Genomic DNA, 23,926 nt, shown 5'->3' on the forward strand with positions numbered 1-23,926 from the left:
CAGGAAGCAGCCTCGTTCTGGATGAGGGCAACACCTATTCAGAAAAAAAAAAAAAAAAAACAGGGAGACAGCAGGGTGTAGTATGGGGTTAGCCTAGCCGTTTTCCTTGAAGATGGGCGAATTCTAACTCTCGAACCAAATTGTTTACGTATTTATTATATCAACACTATACTCTAAATATACTGGAAACACTATTTTACCGTAAGTTGCAAAATGTCACGCGGTGTGATTCAGCCGAGCCAGCAGAAGCTGGCAGAGAAATTTACCATCCTTAATGACCGTGGAATTGGGATGCTCACCCGCATTTATAACATTAAAAAGGTAAGATGGCTATGTGTGTTACTTATATTTATTTAAATAAACCAAACGTGCCCGATTTAAGAATCGGTATACATGTCTCTATTAGTAGGTAAGTCAGTATAAGCCTGCATTATTCTGAAATAGGTAGCTACATGACTACAATTTACAAATATGGAATGAGTATGAATCTGTTGAGGCCTTCACTTAATGCTACGCTAACTACCTAGCATTGTTGTTATGTTGTTGATAGCCAGACTGCTAGTCAGTCGCCCTGTCTTGTAACGTTAGTTAGCAACTGCAGCAGAACGCACGGGTGATTAGCTAGTCAGAAGCGACATTCTCTACGCTTACGCCGGACTATGTACTGTATGTATTTGGTTGCCCCTACTTTCGACGTTCATTACATTCGACTAGTTAACTTGCGTCTAGCGTTAGCAACTAGCTATGATTGACAACAGCTAGCGTATTAGGTATTGTACTAAGATAATTATAATAAAGCCAGTGAAGTTAGTTTTACTGTATAGCTGGTAGCTGGTATACAAATGCCTATCCAAATTATATATTCTGAATTGGGGAAGGCTCGACTACATTCCACGCCACCTTTTAGTATTTCCTAATTTTAACAACTGAAAACAGAAATTGCACCAAAATTGGTAAGTTAGCAAACGTTATGAGATATTTAACATTATGAAATAATTTGGCAAATCCAGTGCCGATCTTATTTAGTGTATGAATTTGAGAGCACAATTATATTTCTGAACTACTACAGTAGTCGCCAAGATATAATATAGACCGATTTGGAGTGGACGTCACTGAAGTTTGGTGGTGGCAAACAAATGCGGTAACAAGTGTAGGGAAACGGGCAAATCCTCGGACTAAAGGAAAAACATGTCTTTTTGTGCCGTTGGATGTCAGAATACGAGTGTCCTTCATGTTTATGGAGTTATGTTCTCGAAGCCACCCATTGAAGTTAAATGCAGACGTTATGGTTGCAAGCCATTAAACAGACAGACTGGTCTGATGAAATCACCCGGAATTTCGTCTTTGCAGTGCTCATTTAATATTAAGTAAGGTTTTGGCAATTGTTCATCATACACAGGCAAAATCAACGATGTAGTTATGATAACGATAAATTAGTAACTGCAGCAACCACAAAGTTGGCATTCTCAGTAGGCTATTTCACAATGGTAAACACCATTGACCAACGTTAGCAACATTAGCTAGCGTGTAAGCAGAATTAGCATGCAAACAAACCAAGAGAGGCAGCTACATCCCTTTGAGCGACTTGGACTTCCAGCACGGTCACAGACGTCCTCGCTAGGGGGAGCCCTCGAGTGGATGTTTAGCAGGACGGACGGGGGATCACGGGATGTCGAGCAGGACGGAAGGCGATGAGTGATGTTTTGTAATGCAAGCGGTGGAGGGTACCATCAGGACGAAAACTGCAACCTGTTGCTCACTCGAGAAGTCCTAAGATTTGTCACATATTATATATTTAAAAGACGATTATATTTTAGAAAAACTGAGTGCCTTATCATTTGATAATAAATACTTATGAAAATATAATAAACACTCTTGTTATGACACATTTGATAACCTTTCCGTTTTCCGCTTCGGTTTTTGAATTATTTCAGTACTCAATGAATGGTTCATGGGGGAGGTGATTGGAGCTGCGAATCGGCCACCCCTAGAATACGCACAAAGCATGCTATCCGGGTGACAATTTCTTAGGGTGCTATCAGACTTGTTGTAGCCTAGTCTTCTTCCTTATTACAAAATAATTGTCCTTGTTTTTTTTTTTTTTTTTTTTTTTCAAATGACACAACTGATGGGAGAATGTTACAGAAAAACAAATTTAAATGTAGACTACTTCAAAATTTACTTTGTATGTTCTGAAAATGTGCATCAACCCTACAGTAGCTTGTGGCAGCGGCAATGTCTGATTTTAGACTGATCTTAGAACTTACCATTTACCAAGAGTTACTGTTACCTTATTTAAAATTAATCAATTAACAAGGCTGTAAAGGACACATTCATTATATTGTTAGTGTTATGATACTAGCAGGAACAACAACAACAACAAATATTTAAAGTCTACAGAAGTGATTAGAGTAGTGGACTGTTCTTCAACATTGGCAACTATGAAATGTATTGAACAACAGTATTCAAAAACATTTCATATTTTGAAACAGGGCAAACATTTTCGTCTGAGGAGGCTTTCTGCAAGAAAGCCGACGGCCTCGACTGTGCATATTGTATCGCGCAACAAGTTCTACGGCCCTAGCCAGCTCTCCTCATGTAACGGCTCATCTCTTTGTATCTCCTCTATGCTCTTGAGACTATACTCAGAGACACAGGAAACCTACTAGCGACGGCACATATGGATTAGCCATCCTCGAGGAGCTGGACTGCCTGTGCAACCTGAATGGGCTGCAGGTACCTTTTCATGCTACCAGTAGTGACAATGACACTAGTAAAACGCAAAACTAATGCTGTCATTGTTTTGATGGAGTTTAGTATATATATTTTAACCTTAAAATAAGGACATGTGCAATTGTACTTACATTTCCATATAATTCCATAATAATTATTTTCTATTTGTAGGACTTACACTACCGTTATTGTTTTGTTGGCAATTTAAATAAATAAAAAACATCATTTTGTGAGTCTTATTTAAAATTCGATATGTAGAAATTACTATTATTATTCATTATTTTTGTGAAAGAATTACATAACAGGGTACTTGACAGACGGGTTATCAATTGATGTGTTTTTTTCGATATAGTAAGAAAGTTTAAGGTTTAAGTTTCCGTTTATTTATCAAATGCACCAAAAAACATAGCGTCATCCTGCACAATGAAATTCTTGTCACATAGCACCCGAAATCTACGTCGTATGAAAAAAAATATAGCGATACATAACACTAAACTATAGCCTACCCAAGACATATTGTTACAAAGTGAAATTAAATCAACTATTTGTGCTATAAAACACAATATCATAACATCTTAAGACTTCAGTGTCGTTTTTGCCTAAAACAAAACATAAACCCGTTCCCCCAATCGAAGAAAACAGTGCAGCCTAGCCTGAATTCTAGCATAATCATCACAGAAAGAATACATATTGTCATTGGATAAAAGTCATAATTTGATTGATGATCACTTCATTCTCCATTTTATTACGTTCAAAATATGCTCATACACAAGACATCCAGCTCACTTTCTTGTCCGTCCGGACCATGCCCTCCATTCTCATCGCCCGTCCGCTCAACATCCCGCTCAACATCCCTCATTGCCCGTCTGTCCGGCTCAACATCCTGCTCAACGTCACTCGTCGCTCGTCCGTCCTGCTAAACATCCACTCAAAGGCTCCTAGCAAGGACATCCATGTGACCGTGGTGGACGTCCATGTTGCTCTGAAGGATGTAGCCCCTACTGCAAACCAAACTGCTCATTCGTCGACAGTTTAGCTTACATCACTCACTATTTATGCAAGCATTTAATGAATGAATTGGACATACAGTGCTATTATATCGGTGATATTACATTTACTTTACAAAATAATTGGAGAAGGCTTCTAGATTATCCATATTCCTATGTTGTGAAGAGATTACTGTCACTTTCGCCCCGCCAGTTCGGCTCCACCCACAAAATACGCCATTGCTGTTTACTAACACAAAAAGGGTCAATGACAGTATTGATGAACACAGCTACTGTAGCTAAATACATAACTAGCCACTACATGAGTTACATATTATTATTTTTTTAGTTATGAGAAGCGTGAATGCGTGCGTATCTCAAAATATATCTCTTAAATATCTTAATATTTAATTATCTTAATTTTAAGTGTATCAAAATAAAATACAAAATACAGCAGCCACCCCCATAGGTCCTACTTTGCATCAGCAACACTGACTCAATGACAAACAAGTCATTCATACGTTTCTACGTAATTAATCATTTGATTGTTAATCATGAATATAATAATACTTTGTGTATCAGGCAGTCATACAATGGTATGCAAATTCATGATCCTACTAAACAGCTACTTCAATTAGGGTATAATTTGTATCCTTGTGCACAACCAATGAAACCTTAACAGGTTGAAAGTAGCAAGCTAACGTTAACTGTTAGGGTTGCAACTTGGGTCAAATAGTTAGCTTGAACATTACATAAATTGTTAAATGATTTAGCCTAAGCTACTCAAACAAACACCAAACTTTACAATGATGTTCAAAATTGTTAAAAAACTGGTAAATGATATTGCTGAGGTTTTAACTGTCTGTTTCGGTCCATGAAAGTACAGTTTTTTTTCCCTGAATGCCAGTATAGTACCGTTCCTAAAAAGCCAGTACCTCGGTACGGTACCAGTACTGGTATACCGTGCATCACTAGCCTAGGCACACAGCCTCGTAAATAAATATGGCAAACACAAATGACAAGCCAGTTAGAGCTGCATTAGGTAGGACCTGTTCAGTAAAAACACAAAAATGTTGTCCCCTATAAACATTGGGTAAGCTAATGAGGCCCTCTAAGAGTTGTTTAGCAACACAGACAGTTAATTGCCAGTGGAATGTGAATTTATAATTTTCGTAGCCTGCCGCTACTTTAGAGCCAGTTCTGTTCCAGCAATCCTGTTCCAGTCAATCAACTATTGCGAGGCAGGCTTTCATCCTTAGCTTATTTTGTGAACGCACATTTTACCTGGATAATATATAGAGCATAAGTACGGCATAGGGAACAAAGTTCTCTATCTGGCATTAATGCAGAACTGCTTTCTGACATGAGTAACTGCAAAATGCTGTATTTGTGTATATATATATATATTTTTTTTTTTACTGAAATCCTACCTATTGCAGCATTACCTACAGTGGCAATGGTACCCCTGTACCGAAATCGTACCAAACCATTACTTAAAAATGTTGGTATGTACCGAACCAAGACATTTGAAAAACTGCTAATGTTGTTCCTGCTATCTCTTAAGTTATCTTTGTTAACCTACTCTGGTTAAATATCAATATATCAATATCACCATGTAAGATCACTCAGGAAAGATTATGAATCTTATCTCAGTCATTATTGTTGCGTTAAGTTAGTTGGTTAGCTAGCTAGCTTGCTCCAAAGTTCAAAACAAACAAAAGATTGTTTACTGCCTTAGGGTTGGGACTGGGACAGAGCACGGAGCGCTGCCCCTCCAGATTTGTAGCCTTTAGATTGTTGATGTCTTGTAAATCTATCAGTATATTTGCAGATAGGTGTATACTTTAAAGACTTTGGGCTGCATCAAACAAGGACAACCGATACTACGCAAAACAAATTGTAGTGCAATTGGCATGATATGGAGGCTTTGCAAACATGACTAAAATAATTTTTCAGATCTCGCTCACCCTTGAATACAGGTGGTGACGTATTATAGTGTGTTGTTACCATGCTCCTTCTTGCCAGTTGTGAGAAACAAATCTCAATGACACAGACATCTCTCAAACATTATTCAAAAAGGGTCCCCAAAGTTGAAATGTTGTATTATTAGCCTTAAAACTACAAATTGTAACCCATACATAATCAATTCAGTGACTGTAACAATTTCATTCTAATTACAGTCTTAAAATCACCAATGTAGGCCTGTATTAAATTATGTAATGATTATTTTGTGGGTATGTATTTCTGTGTATTTTGGGGGAAATAGTTCTCTGTAACATACATTTTGGATGTCCAAATGGGCAAAAACCAAAAAAAATGGTTGCCACCCCCTGCTCTAGTGTCTGAAAGCATTCAATAACTTTCTTAGTATTCATGCAAGTTTTGTCTTCATGTGATAGAAAAGGTTCCTGGCATTACTATGAACTTTGCAGATAGTTGTTTCATGCTAGTGGTCCAACTTATTGAATCGTAACCTAGGTTTTTAATCTCAGGCCTCCGTGTCCTCTTGCTTGACCTCCTCGAATAACCCTCAACAGACTTCAATGCCTCATCTTCTGTGTTGCTAAACACATTTGTTGAGGGTTGCTTGGTCTCTGGCTCATAGAGCCTCAACTTTACCCATATGCTCGAGATGGGCATGGTTATTTGAATATTCAAAATGTTAGTATTTGAATACTTGTGTTAATAGATTTATTTTGCAAAGAAATACAAATTGAAATAAGTAGGCATGTTTTGTTTAAATAATTATTTAACTCTAGAATTCTTACATACGGCGGTATGCCATGATATTATTTTGTTGATTTTATTTTCCAAGTGCTCTCTTTGGAAGTGTACTTTGCCAGACTGCCAAGTACATTGCCTTCATCCAGGCCAAGGAGGCAAGACATGGTTGATGACACCTTAGGACTAGTTGATATTTGCTCTTGACAGCATACTTCGGGTCCAGTATGTATGCTGCGTCATGTATGGGCTGGGCAATATGACCCAACTTACATCATGATAAATTCAAGATTTGTGTCTATACGATGTTAATGACAATATATTTTTTGTATAAATATGTTGTCATTATAATCTTAAAACTTTCTTTAAAATAACTCCCCCTTTGTTTTTGCCAGACCGCCTAAGCGGAGCCAGTCTAGAAGAGCGAATGTCTCTTACTTAGTTGTTAGAAACGGAAACTTCCATGTGGGCGAATGGTGTTCAATTCTTGCCACGGACCAACAAAGAATGTGTTAGGATTTGTTCATGTAGACAAAACATTTGCTGGCTACAAGCTTCAGTAGCTACATTATAGTAAGCCTAAAAGAAAACTGTTATATTGCAACTATTTCTGGTGGGTTTTTGAAGTATGCATCCATGCATTTTTTTGGGGGTAATACAGACCACAACCCTTGCACAGTAATAGAGGAGGGGTTTCCGCTTCTTCATTCTTTCATTTGACGAAAAAGTCTGTTATTTTCACCTATATTGATAGTTATTTTATCAGTGTCATTTAAAAATTAAAGAAAAACAAACCCTGTTGTGCCTTGAAATGAAATAGCTTTGGCAGTGTAAACTTCATTTTCAGTCTCGCTAGCAATTGCTCAATGCTTATGACTATTCCAAGTAGTACGTAGATACTAGTTGGCCTATTACTGGCAAATAAAATCCATAGACTTAAGAAGCGTTAGTCAGTTTAACACAATGATTGTGTTTACCTAAATATTCAAACTTGGCGTGATGTTAATGCGTGACAAAATGATCTAATATCCCGATACTGGCATACTAGCGTACTATTTACAAAAGAGTACGTACTTCACCATCTTCTGCGAAGTACATATTTGTAGTATGTAGCATGTATTATGCGATTTGAGATTGAGCCAATGCTTTTGATTTCCTCGTAGTTTACATAGCGTAGTGGTTAGCTATTCAGCTGTTATGGACAACCATCTACAGTAATCTTTGTACAAGAGTACACTTAAGTTCCATTAATAAACATTCTGTTGCTCATGTTATTTCAGCAAAAATATAATGGTAGGGATGAATGTTGGGGACTATACGGAGGTGGACTGTCTACCAGCAAGCCCTGTGGTCTTGTGGGAACATCCCCACCTTAAATATATTGACGCCGGTTCAATTCCCCTCTCAGACATTCCAATTTTTTTCTCCTAAATATTTATCCACTCTGTCCATTTCAACCGTCGCACAACAATATGTCCATTCTAATACCATGAATCTCATATATTTAAGAGAATAATTGTATTATATAACTGTTTTAAAACCGTTTCCTCTAGCCTACTTGGAGAAGTACGGTGTATTGAGCAGAGCACTACTGTTTTCTTCTCTTATTTTCGCAAGCAGAGCCCAAACATCAGGATGGCATCATCTCCCTCAATTCAAACAATTGCTACTGCTATACGTTTTTAGGCTCACTTTCTCCCAAAATACACCCTCCAAGCAGATCCTTTTGACAGGGCTGTCTGTCTGCAGACTGCAATACAGCCATTTCTTGGAGAGGCTTCCTCTCCAGGAGACTGGAAAATGACACAACCACCCCATTTGATCATTGTGGTGTGGTTTCTTACTGCTTTGTTACCTCACAACCTGGAATTAACATGGATTGTTTGAAGATTTGAATAATTTAATTTACAGAACATGCCCACAACTTTGAAGATGTTTTTTTTATTGTGAAGCAAACAACAAATAGGACAAAATTACAGAAAAGGTCAATGTGCATAACTATTCACCCCCCTAAAGTAAATACTTTAGAGCCACCTTTTGTGGCAATCACAGCTCTAACTTGCTTTGGATAAGTCTCTATGAGCTTGCCACATCTTACCACTGGGATGGTTTGCGCTTGTGAACAGCAATCTTTAAGTCTGACCACAGATTTTCTATTGGATTGAACACATTTACATGTTTCCCCTTCAACCACTCAAGTGTTGCTTTAGCAGTGTGTTTGGGGTCATTGTCCTGCTGGAAGGTGAACCTCCTTCCTAGCCTCAAATCACGCAGAGAGCAGTACAGGTTTTGCTCAAGAATATCCCTGTATTTAGCACCATCTATCTTTCCCTCAACTGTGACCAATTTCCCAGTTCCAGTTGCTGAAAAACATCCCCACAGCATTATGCTGCCACCACCATGTTTCACTGTGGGGATTGTGTTCTTTGGGTGATGTGATGTGTTGCGCCAGACATAGCGTTTTCTTTGATGGCCAAAAAGTTCAGTCCCATCAGATCAGAGCACCTTCCTCCATACATTTTGGGAGTCTCCCACATGCCTTTTCACAAACTTGAAACATGCCATTTTCGTGCCATCTTTTAGCCACTCTGCCATTAAGCCCAACTCTATGGAGCGTACGGCTTATTGTCGTCCTGTGTAGAGATACTCCAGTCTCGGCTGTGGAACTCTGCAGCTCCTCCAGGGTTACCTTAGGTCTCTGTGCTGCCTCTCTGATTAATGCCCTCCTTGCCCGGTCCGTGAGTTTCAGAGGGCAGCCGTCTCTTGGCAGGTTTCCTGTTGTGCCATGTTATTTCCATTTGGTTATGATAGATCATCAAAGATTTAGATATTTTTTTTATAAAATTATTCTGACTTGAACTTCTCAACAACATTGTCCCTTACTTGTTTGGAAAGTTCCTTGGTCTTCATGGCAGTGTTTGGTTGGTGGTGCCTCTTGCTTAGGTGTTGCAGCCTCTGGGGCCTTTCAAAAAAGGTGTGTGTATGTTATGACAGATCATGTGACACTTATATTGCACACAGGTGGACATCACTTCACTAATTATGTGAGTTCTGAAGGTCATTGGTTGCACCAGAGCTTTTTATGGGCTTCATAACAAAGGGGGTGAATACGCACATGCCAATTTGGGTGAATACTTTTGCAAGGCACTGTACTTATTGTGTTGTGTCCTGCTCACCTCATTTTTTGTATTTTCCACAGTCTGGATTGGTAGGCTGCCTGTGGGATTAAGATTTAAGCCCTAGTCCTGCATTTTGGATACAAGGGCGGCAGGTTAGCCAGTTACAAAAAGTTTGCTAGATTGAATCCCAGAACCAGCTAAGTGAAATATTGCTCCTGCGATATTTTTCTTTGAAATGGCCGAAGTGGGTTGTGTGTTCACTCAGAATTTTCAGGAAACCTGAGTGATTCATTAAATTAGCATTGCCATCTGGAAGGAATTATTTGAGTTTAACAGCAATTATTAAATGACATGGTATAACCCTTATTTCAAAAACTAATATTTGTGTTGTGTTACCCTAAAATATTTTTTGTAGCATGTATGGTTATTCTGATTCTCATTACCTGAATGTGCTCGGATTAAAAATCATGCTCATATGTTATTTCAAATTGAATAAATATAAAATGTTTTTTCAAACGTACTGCATGTTTCTAATTTGCAACTTTCTATAAAAAGGAATGCATTTCCAGTTACAATATTAAAATAAATATATTTAGTCTGTTCACAAAAAAAAAACATGCTTCTCTTTACAAGTCGACTGATTGAGATTTTTTATTTACAATACAGATTATTGGGAGTCCAAAAAAAACAATACTGATTAATTGGCTTATCATAATATTTTTTTTCAATCATAACAATTACAAAAATACTGAATGAACACTTAATGTAACGTCTTAACCTGTGACTTCAAATTCATAATGAGATGTTGTCTTCCATGGACGTCCAGGCCTTTTTGTGTTACAGATCTCACCAGTGTGTTATTTCTTTCTCAGAATGTACCAAACTGTTGATTTGGCCACACCTAATGTTCCTGCTATTATTCTGTTTTTTTTTTTGCAGCCTAATGATGGCCTGTTTCACTTGCATTGAGAGCTCTTTTGACCACATGTTGTGGGTTCACAGCAACAGTTTCCAGATGTGAATGTCACACCTGGAGTCAACTCCAGACCTTTTACTTGCTTAATTGATGAAGAAATAATAAAGGAATGCCCCACAACTGTCCATAAAACAGCTTTGGAGTAAATTGTGCAATTACGTTTGATCCATTGAAATAGAAAGGACTACCCTCAAATTAAAGCTGAGAGACTGCACTTTAAGCCCATATTTAACTGTAACTTGATTCTATTTTGGTAAACAGCCAAAATAACAGAACGTCTGTTAGTGTCCAATTATTTCCAGACCTAACTGTATATATTGTATATTGCAATAAATGCTGCTGGCTTGGGCATTAAAGTGCTGCCTGAATGAAGTTCTGCTAGCTAGTTTTCCACCACTGCTCAGTTAATACTTTCTGCTCTATCAAATGATAGACCTAATTATAACCAAATAAATTCCCAGAAAAATAGCAACTGTACACATTTACTGAACCAGCCTCTGATGATTTCGCATGTTATCAAATCGCTCCTGTGCCTTATTGTTACCATGACAATTGTATGGCTGACTGCCAGTCAGCTGACAGTTGGGCACCCGGAGACGTTCTCATTCTCTCTCTCTCACCCACACACACACACACACACCCACAGACAGCATGGCTAAATAGAGGTGATATGTGCCTCAAACTGATCCATAAAGACCCATTTAAGCTGTTTTTATTAGGAAGCAATTTAAAATGATTTTGGTCTGCTTTCAATCCAATCCTGCAAACTCTGCTGCCTAAAGAGCTTTACATAGTTCTGCAGCGGGCATGAGCGGGCCTATATTGAAATATTCAATCAAATATTAAACATTTTCAAAATAGGCATTTAATGTTAGATGTTGTTATTTTTACTTTAAATTAACATTCTGAAGTAATTGTCTTTTCTAAATATCAAAAGGAGATCTCTTTAAATTACAGTTTCATGACAATAACAGATTTCCCCCACCTACTTTTTGTTTTTCTGTTCAAACCTTTAATTTTGAGCAGCCTTTAATGCTTTGACTGTAAATCTTTTCTCTTGGTTCCTGTTTCTACATTTTTATCTACCCTACAACCCTCTGGTTTTCAGTGTGCTTAGATAACTCTTTTGTGTGTTAGACAGCACCCATTTGTTGGAGGTCAAGGATTTCAATGCACAGACAGTAGGCAATGCCATAGTCAGTAGCTTCTGTGAGAGTAAATTGCACTTTCAGACACTCACTAAACTTGAATAAAGATGAACTTGTATTTAGTAGTATTTCACTGACACCAAGATACATGTTGGAATAAATATTATGTGGCCTAACGATTACAAACTAGCCCTGTATCATGATTCCACCTTCTAAAATGGATACATTTATCTAAAAATCAACCTTATATCTCAAGAATTATATTCCCTGGGAACGATTGTAAATACCGCGATTACGTCCTATGCCTATCCATCCTCCCCTCAATACGGTGCTGTCGTCCTGTCCCCTTTTCAGAAAATCATCCCAAAAGAATGATGTTTCCACTTCCATGCTTCATGGTTGGGATGGTGTTCATGGGGTTGTACTCATCCTCCTTCTTCCTCCAAACACGGCGAGTGGAGTTTAGACCAAAAAACTCTATTTTTGTCTCATCAGACCACATGACCTTCTCCCATTTCTCCTCTGGATCATCCAGATGGTCATTGGCAAACTTCAGACGGGCCTGGACATGCGCTGGCTTGAGCAGGGGGACATTACATGCGCTGCAGGATTTTAATCCATGACGGCATTGTGTGTTACTAATGGTTTTCTTTGAGACTGTGGTCCCAGCTCTCTTCAGGTCATTGACCAAGGTCCTGCCGTGTAGTTCTGGGCTGATCCCTCACCTTCCTCATGATCATTGATACCCCACGAGGTGAGATCTTGCATGGAGCCCCAGACCGAGGGAGATGGACCATCATCTTGAACTTCTTCCATTTTCTAATAATTGTGCCAACAGTGCCTTCTCACCAAGCTGCTTGCTTATTGTCCTGTAGCCCATCCCAGCCTTGTGCAGGTCTCTGCTCTCTCACAGCTCTCTGGTCTTGGCCATTGTGGAGAGGTTGGAGTCTGTTTGATTGAGTGTGTGGACAGGTGTCTTTTATACAGTTAACAAGTTCAAACAGGTGCATTTAATATAGGTATTGAGTAGAGAACAGGAGAGCTTCTTAAAGAAAAACTAATAGGTCTGTGAGAGCTGGAATTCTTACTGGTTGGTAGGTGATCAAATACTTATGTCATGCTATAAAATGCAAATTAATTATTTAAAAATCATTCAATGTGATTTACTTTTAGATTCCGTCTCTCACAGTTGAAGTGTACCTATGATAGGAATTACAGAACAAGTATTTGATACACGGCTGATTTTGAAGGTTTTCCTACTTAAAACACATGTAGTTTTAAGTAGGAAAACCTTCAAAATCAGCCGTGTATCAAATACTTGTTCTATCCACTGTATATGCATGGGAAGCTACACATTTATCAACTATACAGCCACGACTGAATTCACATGTGCCCCACATACACAAGGCGTCGCTAGAAAGCGACACCACAATGTACTGCTGTCCGCGGCTATCATTGGCACAGTGCTGCCAGGGGGGGACGGGTGAGTAGTTGGGCGTGGGTACCTTGTCATATCGCTCTTTGGTGAATCTTTGTGTGTAGTTTGGCAATGTTTAAATTCAATCACCATTAGGGGTGTGCAAAGCAGCCAGTATTTGTATCTGTATTTGTATTTGTTAAGGGGGGAAAAGTATTTGTATTCGAGTAAAATTCTAAATAGGCGTATTTTTTTTTTTTTTGGCGTTACACTTCTAATTTACGTTATAGTGTTATTATTCTTTAATTAAATATATTATAATAATTATGGTTATGGAAATATTGGTTGATATTTTTCCATAAATCCAGCAATGAACAAAAGAAAATACAGCCATTACCTCATCCATGGTTAAACCAACAACTAATAAATACCATTTGTGAACATTATGAACCCCACCACCACCCGTCCTTGTTGGAGGACGCTGAACCGACAGAATGAACATGTAACAAGGAACGTCATTGAAAAGAAAATAACATAACAGCCAACTCATCCATGGTTAACCAACAACTAATAAAATACCGAGCGCTCTCTGTTGCTGTGTGGAGAATGGAGATGTGTGGAGCAGCCTGTGTCAGTTACTGCTTTTATTCTTTTCCCCTCCCCCGACTGAACGTCACTCACTCACTCATCCGGGCATGTACTGCGGTCTCATGAGAATACGCAGCTTTTTGATATAACGGTTTTCTTGTTCCCGAATACAAATATTTTTTTAAGTATTTGTTTGAAATAAGTATTTGTAAAAACCACGTTATTTGTGCCTTTCCGAATACCGTATTCGGGTGCGGCTCCACCCCTAATCACCATGTATCAACTCAAGGCTTCTGTGTTGAAAGAGCAGTGTGATAAGAATTGTATGCCTTGGTGACACATGCTTGGAGGAAGCATGGGATCAATCTTCGACCATCCCGCACCTGCTGAGGGATTAATTCACTGGAAATAGTACATGTTTAGCAGGCTGAACTATCCTTTCGCATATAGGTTGATTTATATATATACATACACACATACACACACACACACACACACACAGGAATCTACATACATACATACAGGAGTCTACATACATACATACAGGAGTCTACATACATACATACATACATACAGGAGTCTACATACATACATACATACATACAGGAGTTTACATACATACATACAGGAGTCTACATACATACATACATACATACATACAGGAGTCTACATACATACATACATACATACATACAGGAGTCTACATACATACATACATACATACATACAGGAGTCTACATACATACATACAGGAGTCAACTTATTCCTGACCATAGATAGATCATTGTATATTTGTGTCAGCCCCCTCCCTCCACCCTTGGTTTCCAAGTCCAATTCCTCTCTAATCCTTGTCTTGTCAGCAACTGCTCTAAGATAAGGGGCGTCAAAGATCAATCACATGCTTCCTTTGACCACGGTTATATCAATTGTATGTTCTCACTCAGATATCTTCCCTGATTGAGAGCATATATTAAATATGGCAATGGTATGTTGTGTTAAGAAGTATAATGTCAGAAGTAATCTTTTCTACACAATTAACACACAATTTTTGATTGCTTCCTTCTCTGCTGTGATACATACCGGTTAATTATACATTAGCATCAGATTCATATTTAAAACTATTTAAATATTTAAATTCACACCACAGTTTCATCAAGTCTTTAGTTTGGCCTGTGCCTAGAGCTAACATTCATACTTACCAGGTCGCACATGGACGCCATTGAATAAAGCCCTGAGAAATAAGTGTTTTTTGTTTAATTAATTAGTCTTTACATTAGACCTGTGGGCTTTAATTAATCAATGGTGTGCTAAACCTTTCCTTTTGTTAAAATGATATAATATCGACCATCAACTTACTCAATATTTCATATACTGGGTATAATTTGAGGATGGCATATACATTATCAAATCATTAAACGATTAAGATGAATCCATGAATTCATATAAATGATCAAGTAAAAAAAAATTCTGTCATTATTACTGAGTTGGGATTTTACTTAATAATGTATACTTGACTGGTGTCATTCGTCAGTGTTATGAATAGAAGGTTTCCAAAGTTGATGGTTAGACTCCCAAGAGCTGACAAACAAGACTAAATGCTACACTAACACAAAGTTGAGATGCTACACCATCAATTAAATATCACGTCTTTATAATAAGTTAATGCAATGTAACTCCTCTGTCACAGTACAGTTAACCATAGACCAATAAGTCTTAATGTCATGTGTGGCTCGCTCAGTTTGTAAAGCATGTTGCTTGCAACATCAGAGTTGTGGGTGTGATACCCACAGAGGACCTGTATAAAATCAGTTTATAAAACAAAAGCACTCTTGGTCAGAACTTCTATTAAATGTGTAATATGTAAAATACTAATGTGTTTCAGTGTGTTGCAACTCATCCCAGCCTTCAGTGTTTGTGTATTTACAGTACCTGTGATCAGTATGTCTACCATTCTGAGAACTGACCCCAGGATATGGGTACTGTATGACTCCTTGGGTGAGAACTCTGTGGGACATCCTGTGCTTAAGCTACACATCTGCATCATGTTAATTAAACAACTCTGCACTTTCTAAAATATCTGTGGGTTTTAGTAGTCTATTCTAGTAGCATGACTGAATATTGTAATGTCACCAACCTTCTTGAGCAACCCATATTATCATATTAGCATAGATGTGATATTAGTCAAAACAAGAAATTGTATCACTAACAAGAAGCAATGAGCTGAAACAGGACAACTATGATTCTCCACATGGCAGTTTCTTGCGATTGTCTATTTGTGTTCTTGTTGTACCATGCCATTCCATGGACCAAATCAGTCAAATCTACCAGCAACATGGACAAATGTTGGAAAAGGAGAATGCATTTGTCTGATCATTATATGACTCCAGTGTCATCTACAGAGACACAACCTTTATTCTGTGTTCTGATAATGTACTGGTATGTCAATAATGGAGTATGGGGAGGAGTATGGGGAGCTGTAGGAGCCAATCTGCAATTTTTGTAGCATGTTGCAGCTTCAGCGGTTCAGTGGCCTGTAGCAAGGCTTTAACTCCAAACTCCTCTATTGTGTTAATTTCCAGTCTTTGGTATGTTTCTGTATTCAGACCACAAGACTACTCATCCAGTCATCTGAAGGTTTTCGGTTTGACACCTTGGTTAAAGTTCAAGTCAGATCGAAAATATCTAGTAAAAGGTAAACAAGCCTTTTGTTTACAAGCCTTTTGTTCTTTTTCTTAGTGTTAGCCCATCATATACTCTATAATGTGCGTCCGAAAAAATGAATAAAAATTCAAAGGTAAAACACTTCAATTTCGTTTGAGAATGTTTTATTATTGCAGTCTTAATTTTGAATTAAGACATTTTGAAGGGGGTTAACTTAATGATGTATTTGGAGCTGAAATATTCTGTAGCTAGCCACCAATCTCCTGAAATGTCTGTGTGATCATTATCAGCACAATTTTCTTCAAATACTGGATTGGGTGCTAGAACAAATGCGCCCGGTTGTGGACACAGCAAGGGACGCTGTTCTTTGGGGGTACTCTCTAGATGTTTGTAATGGAAGAGCGAAGAAGAGTAGGTAGTGGAATGTGGAAACGTGCGCATTCACGTTCAGTCAGTCAAGCTCGTACGGAGCTCGAGTACGGAGATGCCAGAAATATATAAGCTGATAAAATGTGCACAATACATTATTTATTGCATTATAATTCTGTCATTGGAGCACAGTCAAAAAACTGTTTTTCTCTATAATTTCTTTATAAAATACATATTCCCGGTTTTGCTAAATTGTTGCTTGCACTGTCTAACTTTTAGAAATTGTATTTTTATTGTTTTCAAATAGAAATCGGTGGGTACGGGTGATAATATTTCACTTTTCCAAAAAGGGCCATCTAGACCTTCTGAACAGCCCCACTAAGACCAAATCAGTTGTTGTTAAAATAATAATACGATACGAAAGAGCATATATAGGGTGCGGCGTGTTGCCGCTCTAAATGTGCAGTGATAAATAACGTTCAAGACAAATGTATGTTGCAAAATAAATCGATGTATATGGTAATAATGCAATATCTTTGTCGGATTTCACCTATCCAAAAATGGCAATTTATATAGACCTGTACATTCCCACTCAAGCCAAATCAGTTGTGGTTAAAATAATAATACCATACGAAAACATGTATGGAGAGCACAGCGTGTGACCATTCAAAATGTGGGTTTTTACAATAGTTCCCATGGAACGTAATTCTTGAGATATACGGTTGTTCCAAATCCAATCAATTTTAAACCAGTTGTTTTGAATAAACAGGCTATGAATGTTAGTTACTTTGGAGCCTGTGTTGATGTATACCTTTCTCTTTTTCTGTTACAATGCTTCCCCTCCCCAGCAAGGACAAGTTTGGAAGGTTTGCACAGCTTTTCGCATTCCCCTAAATCTAACCTTCCTTTTCCCCCTGCTCCTGTCGCCCTCTGCCTGGTCTCATGTTTCATGACCCTGTCTCTTAACCCACAGTGCCTTAGCGATTAGCGTTCTGCTATAAGAAGTCTTTGTTTCCAATTCTTACCAATTTTGTTTTGTGCTGTTGCCAGCTAAATGGGCATGAAAGGTGGACTATTTTCCCTCCCATTGCAGTGGTAGAGGGAAAATACTACTGAGAATTAGTCTTCACAGGCTTTTGATTGACAGACGCTGTGTTTCGAAAAGCAGTTTTTCATGTTGTACTTTTCTCTGCATATCTTCTTAAATAAATCATTATTTCAGTAGTTGTAGACCACCTATAGTTTAGGCCAGGTACTTGCATGCCATTCCTGTTGTTGCTTAGCCTGTATGTTCCACAAAAAACACCTAATACTGCTCTTTTAGACCTGGATCTTTCCTTTTGTTCTCAGATTTTTATATCAGTTTTCTTTTGCAAAGGAATACTGCTTTTATGTAGCTAGCAACTTCATCCAAATACTAACTACAGTAGAGTTGTCATGATGCTAGTGTCAATGTTGCAATGCTTGATTTTCCTTGGAAACCTCATAACAGGACTTTGGTTAAGTTTGCTATGCTATAGCCCATCTTAGGATTCTTTCCTACAAACTGGTTTCCTCAAAAAAGTAAGTCTTCTTCTTGCTTGCTTTCTTTCCCATAATACTTTTATTTATTGCAAAACTGGCACCTTGACAACCCTACAATAGACTGCACCAGACAGCATTACTGATTTTGCACGTCCCCCTGGCCAACACACACACACACACACAGGTACACATTTCTTCCGATTTTAATGCATATTAATCAAAATAATGGTCTTTGGAGGGAAGGTTGCAGGTCTATAGTCTACTTGAAATCTGTGTCTAATAGTTATACCCCATAGAGCCACAAAAGCCAGTTTAACCAAGCTAGTTACTGTTTTAAGTATAGAGTTAGTGTTTTTTTTGTTTTTGTAAGTGTGAATTTTTTTTGTTTTCAATGGTGTGACATTATCTGCAATTACAATTGTCAAATGGTGACTGGGTTAAAGTGGATGATGACAGATGTCACCTACAGAGTCTGACTTTTGACAAGGCAAAACTTTTGCACCTACTTGCAGAATGGAAGAGTACTGTGTATAGATTGTCAGGTTATTCAGGATTGATTAGGCAAGACTAGGTTGAAGTCTGGCATTAATAGTCAACACTAATATTCTATAGGCTACAATTAAGGCCTTGTTAATTCAGCATTAAAACACTGACACTAGGAGGGATCGCCTCGATTTATGCATTTTTGTTGCAAAGCTGTTTTCATTGTGTGAATAATGTGCAATATCTGGGTGTAATACTGCTTATGGTTTTCATATATAGGCTTCAAAATACATGGAGTAATGACACTGTCTAATTATTAACCTATGTGAAGACGACACATGCATGCACATCTTCCTGTTCACCTCACCACACATTCATACCAAAATGCATGTTACCTTAAGGACAATTCCCTATATAGAGAGCTGCCCAATGGAAAACAAAATAAGGAGGATAGAAAAAATAAGTGTATATTGTTATGATTCCAGTTGGCATTTAAGTATTAGGAGACCTAGGTCTACAAAGCAAACATTGTAGGCATTCTTCTCTCCTCTTCTCTCTCTCTTTCCGCTTCTTATTCCATTTGTCAGCTACAATCAAACCCTGTTCACTGTGCCTGTTCATCAGTCATATCAATCCTGCACTAAATTAGCAAACCCTATTATTTGACTAACATTTTCAAAGATAACTGCTGTAGCATTTTTAGCTGTTTCTGTCCTTGTTCTTTTCTCCCCACTGTAGGCATGCGGGGACCCCAAAGCAAAGCCCTCATACCTAGTCGACAAAAACTTGGAGTCTGCGGTAAAATTTATCGTACGGAAATTTCCTGCCATAGAGACGCGGAACAACAACGTAAGTTCAGTTTTTAGTCTATTCAAATGACCTTCTTCCTTATATGGAATTTGTTTTATTGTGTCTGTTAGTGTCCTGATGCAGCAACTGCCAGACATCCATGTAATTATTTATTTGGTTTCCCAGGAAAGTGTGTGCGTGCGTGTTAAGGTTGAATAATGAGGTTTAAAGCCATTGTCAATGGAGAAAACATCACAATGTCAGTTTTCGAATATTTAAACTTGACTGCCCAGGTTTGTCAACTGACATTGATGCTGCAGAGTGTGATTAGCTGGGCAACAAGCCAAATTGCATATTCCCTAATTGCAATACCTTACTATTTCAACAGATTTGTTGTTGTTAAGCAAATGCCAGAAAACATTGTAGAAAGAGCAACAAGCAGGACGAAATATTAAACCTGTTTTTTCAAATGTTATCAGACGTAGGGATGGGTGTCGTGTTTCAGTACATTGTACATTGAAGAAGTAATTGGTTGTGTTTCTTAATTATTTATGTAACATTCATAAAAAAAATTGCATGACGTACCAAAATGGATTGGGTTATGCCGATATTGTGTTTTTGATGTGACAGAACATTTGCTTTTTCAAATACATAAATGTTATGTCTCAAAGTTCTATCAAATTGCTCAGACGGTGAAAGCAATATAACTAGATAATGCTCTACTCGCATTAGCTCAACGCTGCTTTCCTTGAATGAGAGTTGCGGTCATACAGGGAAAGTCGAGCAATTTCAACTTTAAGGTTGTTATTCCCCTTTTAACGTACTGTCACAGTGGGGATGAGGTACTTTTCTCCATGGCTATCCTTCTGTCCACTCCAAACCCGCCTCTAGTGTTTGTTTCCCGAAAAGCTCTATTTTGAGCTCATCTGACCATAGAACATTTGGGAAACTGTAGTTGCTTGAGTTTGTTGTTTGATGACAGCAAAGGATTTTTATGACAACCTTCCCAGAAAATGTATGGTTTAGATGGCGTCTGGTGGAGACTTTCTGACCCCAAGACCCGACTAACATGTACAATTATCCAGCTATGATCCTTGGAGATTGTGCATGTGGTGAATTTAGACATGTCCTCTTCCAGGCCCATTGTTAACATCTCCAGTTGCTTTAAACTTATTAATTATTGCCCGGATTGTGGAAATCAGCATTATAAACCATTTTTAAAAGCCATTTCCTGATTTGTGCAGCTCAACTTCTGTCACAAATCATTCTTGTGACTATCGGAATTTGGACTGTTTGTCACCTATTAGTTCCAGTGAAATCTATTAGTTCCAGTGAAACAGGAACTAATAGATTTGTACGTAAATGTCCCTACTCACTTATATACATATATTCCCATTCATATTTTAGATCTTAATCGTAAGTTCTAGGGGTGCCAATAATTCTGGCAGATTTGTTTAGGAGGAATATGTTTACTTCACCCATTTTTATAAATCCTTTTACTTAAATTGAAACTTTGTTTGTGAATGTTTTGAATGAAAGACCAAGAAGATGAACAGCAAAGACAATTATTGCACATCCGGTGTTGCTTATATTCAACAAGTCTGCCGTTATTAGTGGAGGACACTCTAAATGATTCTCAAACCAGTGGTAATGTTTACATACAGTCTAAGCATAGTGTATGTCTAGCAATCCACCAGCCAAACATGTCTTTTTAGTATAGTTGAGGGCACCGTTACTTCAGAAGTTACTTCTGCACCAAAAACTAACTACCTGAATGTTACAACATCAAGAATGTTCTGTGCCATTTTCTCTGGTGCCCAAGGGAAAGAAGAACATTGAGTAGTTCTGCCGGACTGATTAATGATAAGTACATATAAATATTTCAGTGAAATTGTAATAGTTTTATAAGAACAGATTTTATCAATTTCAAAGGCTAATTGATCATTAGAAAACTCTTTAGCATGGTTTTAGCACAGCTGAAAACTGTTGTGCAGATAAAAGAAGCAATAGAATTGGCAATAAAAAACCCTAACCCTTTTTTGACTAGTTGAGTATCTAGAGCCTCAGCGTTGGGGGTTTGATTATAGGCTGAACATGGTCAGAAACAAATAACTTTCCCCGCAAAGCACCAGTCTCAAAGCCAACAATGAAGATGTGACTCTGGGATGCTGGCCTTCTAGGCATAATTGCAAAGAAATATCTCATATCTCAGCCTGACCAATAAAAAGATGGGCAAAAGAACAGGCACTGGACAGAGGAAGATTGGAAGAAAGTGTTTTGCGATGTTTGTGTGAGTGACCCTGAACCTTTGAATTTGGTAGTATTTCTTACAATTTTCAGTGATGTTGAAACTGCAGAACTGCTGACCTATCAGTTAGAAATTTGGATACAGCATCCATCTTTAGATGCTATTCAAAAACTCTTGACCAACAGCTTAGCTGCCCTCTACCATTGTGCGTAGTGTAACCCTTCCAGGCTTGACCCTTCTTCCAGGATTATCTTTTCACCAAAGCCTTTTCCTTCTGTTTATTTCCGCTCTTCGTAACATGCTGTTTTTGCCAGTCTTCCCAGCTCTTGTCTGCACCTGCTTCCTCCAACTTCTGGTCTTCTAGCCACTGCTAGAGGCATCCTTAAAGTATGCCATGAAAATACATTAGCCTTGATGTGTACACATACCGCTGGGCATTGTTCTGGAGAAGAGTGTCTGTTTAATAGTTTAACACTACAACCAGGCCTTTCAGACCCCCAGTATCTGCCAGAGCCGAATGCCGTTTGGCGTCATTGGCATACGAATTGTCCCTATCAGCATATACATTCTCTTCCGCAGCATCACCATCCAGCCAGAGCATCAGTTTATATACTGGGTTGTCAGTTCATATACTGGGTTGTTAGACTATATAGAATTGTCTAAAAAATAATGAATTACAGAATTTGTTTGAAATGGTTAATAAATTTGAAGAATACAAGAATGTTTTTTTGTATTGAAGGAAAAAAAAGAATGCAAAGAAAGATAATTTTGAAAACTTGAAAATTACACCGCCAATCTATAGATGACATGAATTGTCGATAAGTGACATGAATAAGCTGTGAAAAAAACAAGAGGCCTTATTAGAAAAAGACGAGGTCCAAAATGAATAGGCTATGTGAACAGCTTTGTCTTTGCAGGTCTCTCCCGGGAGTTTCTAGTGGGGCTATCAAGTTGATTTCAACGCCAATGCGTAGCGCTATTCTCCTAGTTTATTGACATAAGGTTTGTCTATAGGTGAAATTAATAAGTTATCGAAAAACCAAGATGGATTTCATTTCTTCAAATTAATAGGCTGCAAAAACAGGGCGTCTTTGCAGGACTCTCCCAGGGGTTCTAGTGGGGATATCGAGTTGGTGTTGAATTGTCAAGAAGCTGTTATGGAAATTTTGAACCAAGGTACATTTGAGAAATGTCTGTCTTTGCATTGGCTGGTATGTAGATCTTTACTTTGATTGTGACACACGTCTGTATAATATCAGAGGAGTATTAGGTATTTTGACCATGTTCTCCTGCCTAGACAAAGAAGGGTGTCAGTCCTTTTGTTCCTTAGGAATGTGGTCCTTGGGGGGAAGTAAGGTCAGTTGGCCCCTTTAGGTAAATACAACAGTAAACATTATGGCAGGAAGGATAAGGTGGGGGGACAGCCCGCCCTTTGGGTAAAACCTTTGTGACACGAGACAGATGGGCAACAACTTACCACACCCCTTTTTCCTTGATAAATACAAATTGTTCATGTATTAAGTTAGAGACTCCTCGGATGATCATGTTTGTAAGCGTTTGACGCGTCTCTCTATTTGCAAATACTCTATTAAACTGTGTCAAGAGAACTTTGTCTCTGTACTTCCTGTTTGATGGAATTGCGATCACAAAGCCTATATCGTTTGTATTATGTTTCAACAATAGCACAATTAATTTGTAGAATGGTCATGAAAGTCTTGTATTTCATTTGTAAGTTCATTTAAATTCAACCAAGGCTCTGGTCATTCGTCTGGGAGTATCACACATTCATCCATTGACATCGTGCATTCAGGGAGGTGTGCCTTGGTACTATGTGGAAAATGGGATAATAATAACAGTTAAATCTCAATGATTTTCCGTTGGTGAGTTTTGAATTTTGACCATGGAAAAATGTAATATACCCCTATTTAGGAAAAGTCATGGAAGCAGGAGGGTGTAGCTTTCAAAATGGCAGTTTTATTTTAATTACAAACTCAAATGTGAAATGGTGTAGGCATTTTACAAATCTAGTGTGGAATGTAACTTGGTATCAACTCACATTTATCATTCAGCATTGAACAGATATTTGAAGGCCTTCACAAGACAAAATAATTATAATCATATGTAGGCTGAACAGATGGAAAATATGGAAAGCAATAAAAGTTAT

At 38.1% G+C, this 23,926-nt stretch overlaps 1 protein-coding gene across 5 annotated transcripts in view; it reads left to right on the forward strand.

Moving 5' to 3' along the window:
• The first annotated feature begins 50 nt into the window (after positions 1–50).
• Positions 51–23,926, forward strand: part of LOC105007064 (nck-associated protein 1) — a 65,559-nt gene continuing 41,683 nt past the window's right edge. For 2 of the 5 annotated variants that reach the window (XM_010865837.5, XM_010865840.5), the window contains exons 1-3: positions 52–321; positions 17,567–17,584; positions 19,464–19,574. In XM_010865837.5, coding sequence (XP_010864139.1) covers positions 214–321; positions 17,567–17,584; positions 19,464–19,574 — 237 coding nt within the window. In that variant the 5' untranslated portion in view covers positions 52–213. Of the gene's footprint in view, positions 322–17,566; positions 17,585–19,463; positions 19,575–23,926 lie in introns of all 5 variants that reach the window. The other 3 variants (XM_010865839.5, XM_010865841.5, XM_010865838.5) reach the window with 2 other exon arrangements.

This window comes from Esox lucius, chromosome 22 (assembly GCF_011004845.1).
Source record: "Esox lucius isolate fEsoLuc1 chromosome 22, fEsoLuc1.pri, whole genome shotgun sequence".
Classification (NCBI taxonomy): domain Eukaryota; kingdom Metazoa; phylum Chordata; class Actinopteri; order Esociformes; family Esocidae; genus Esox; species Esox lucius.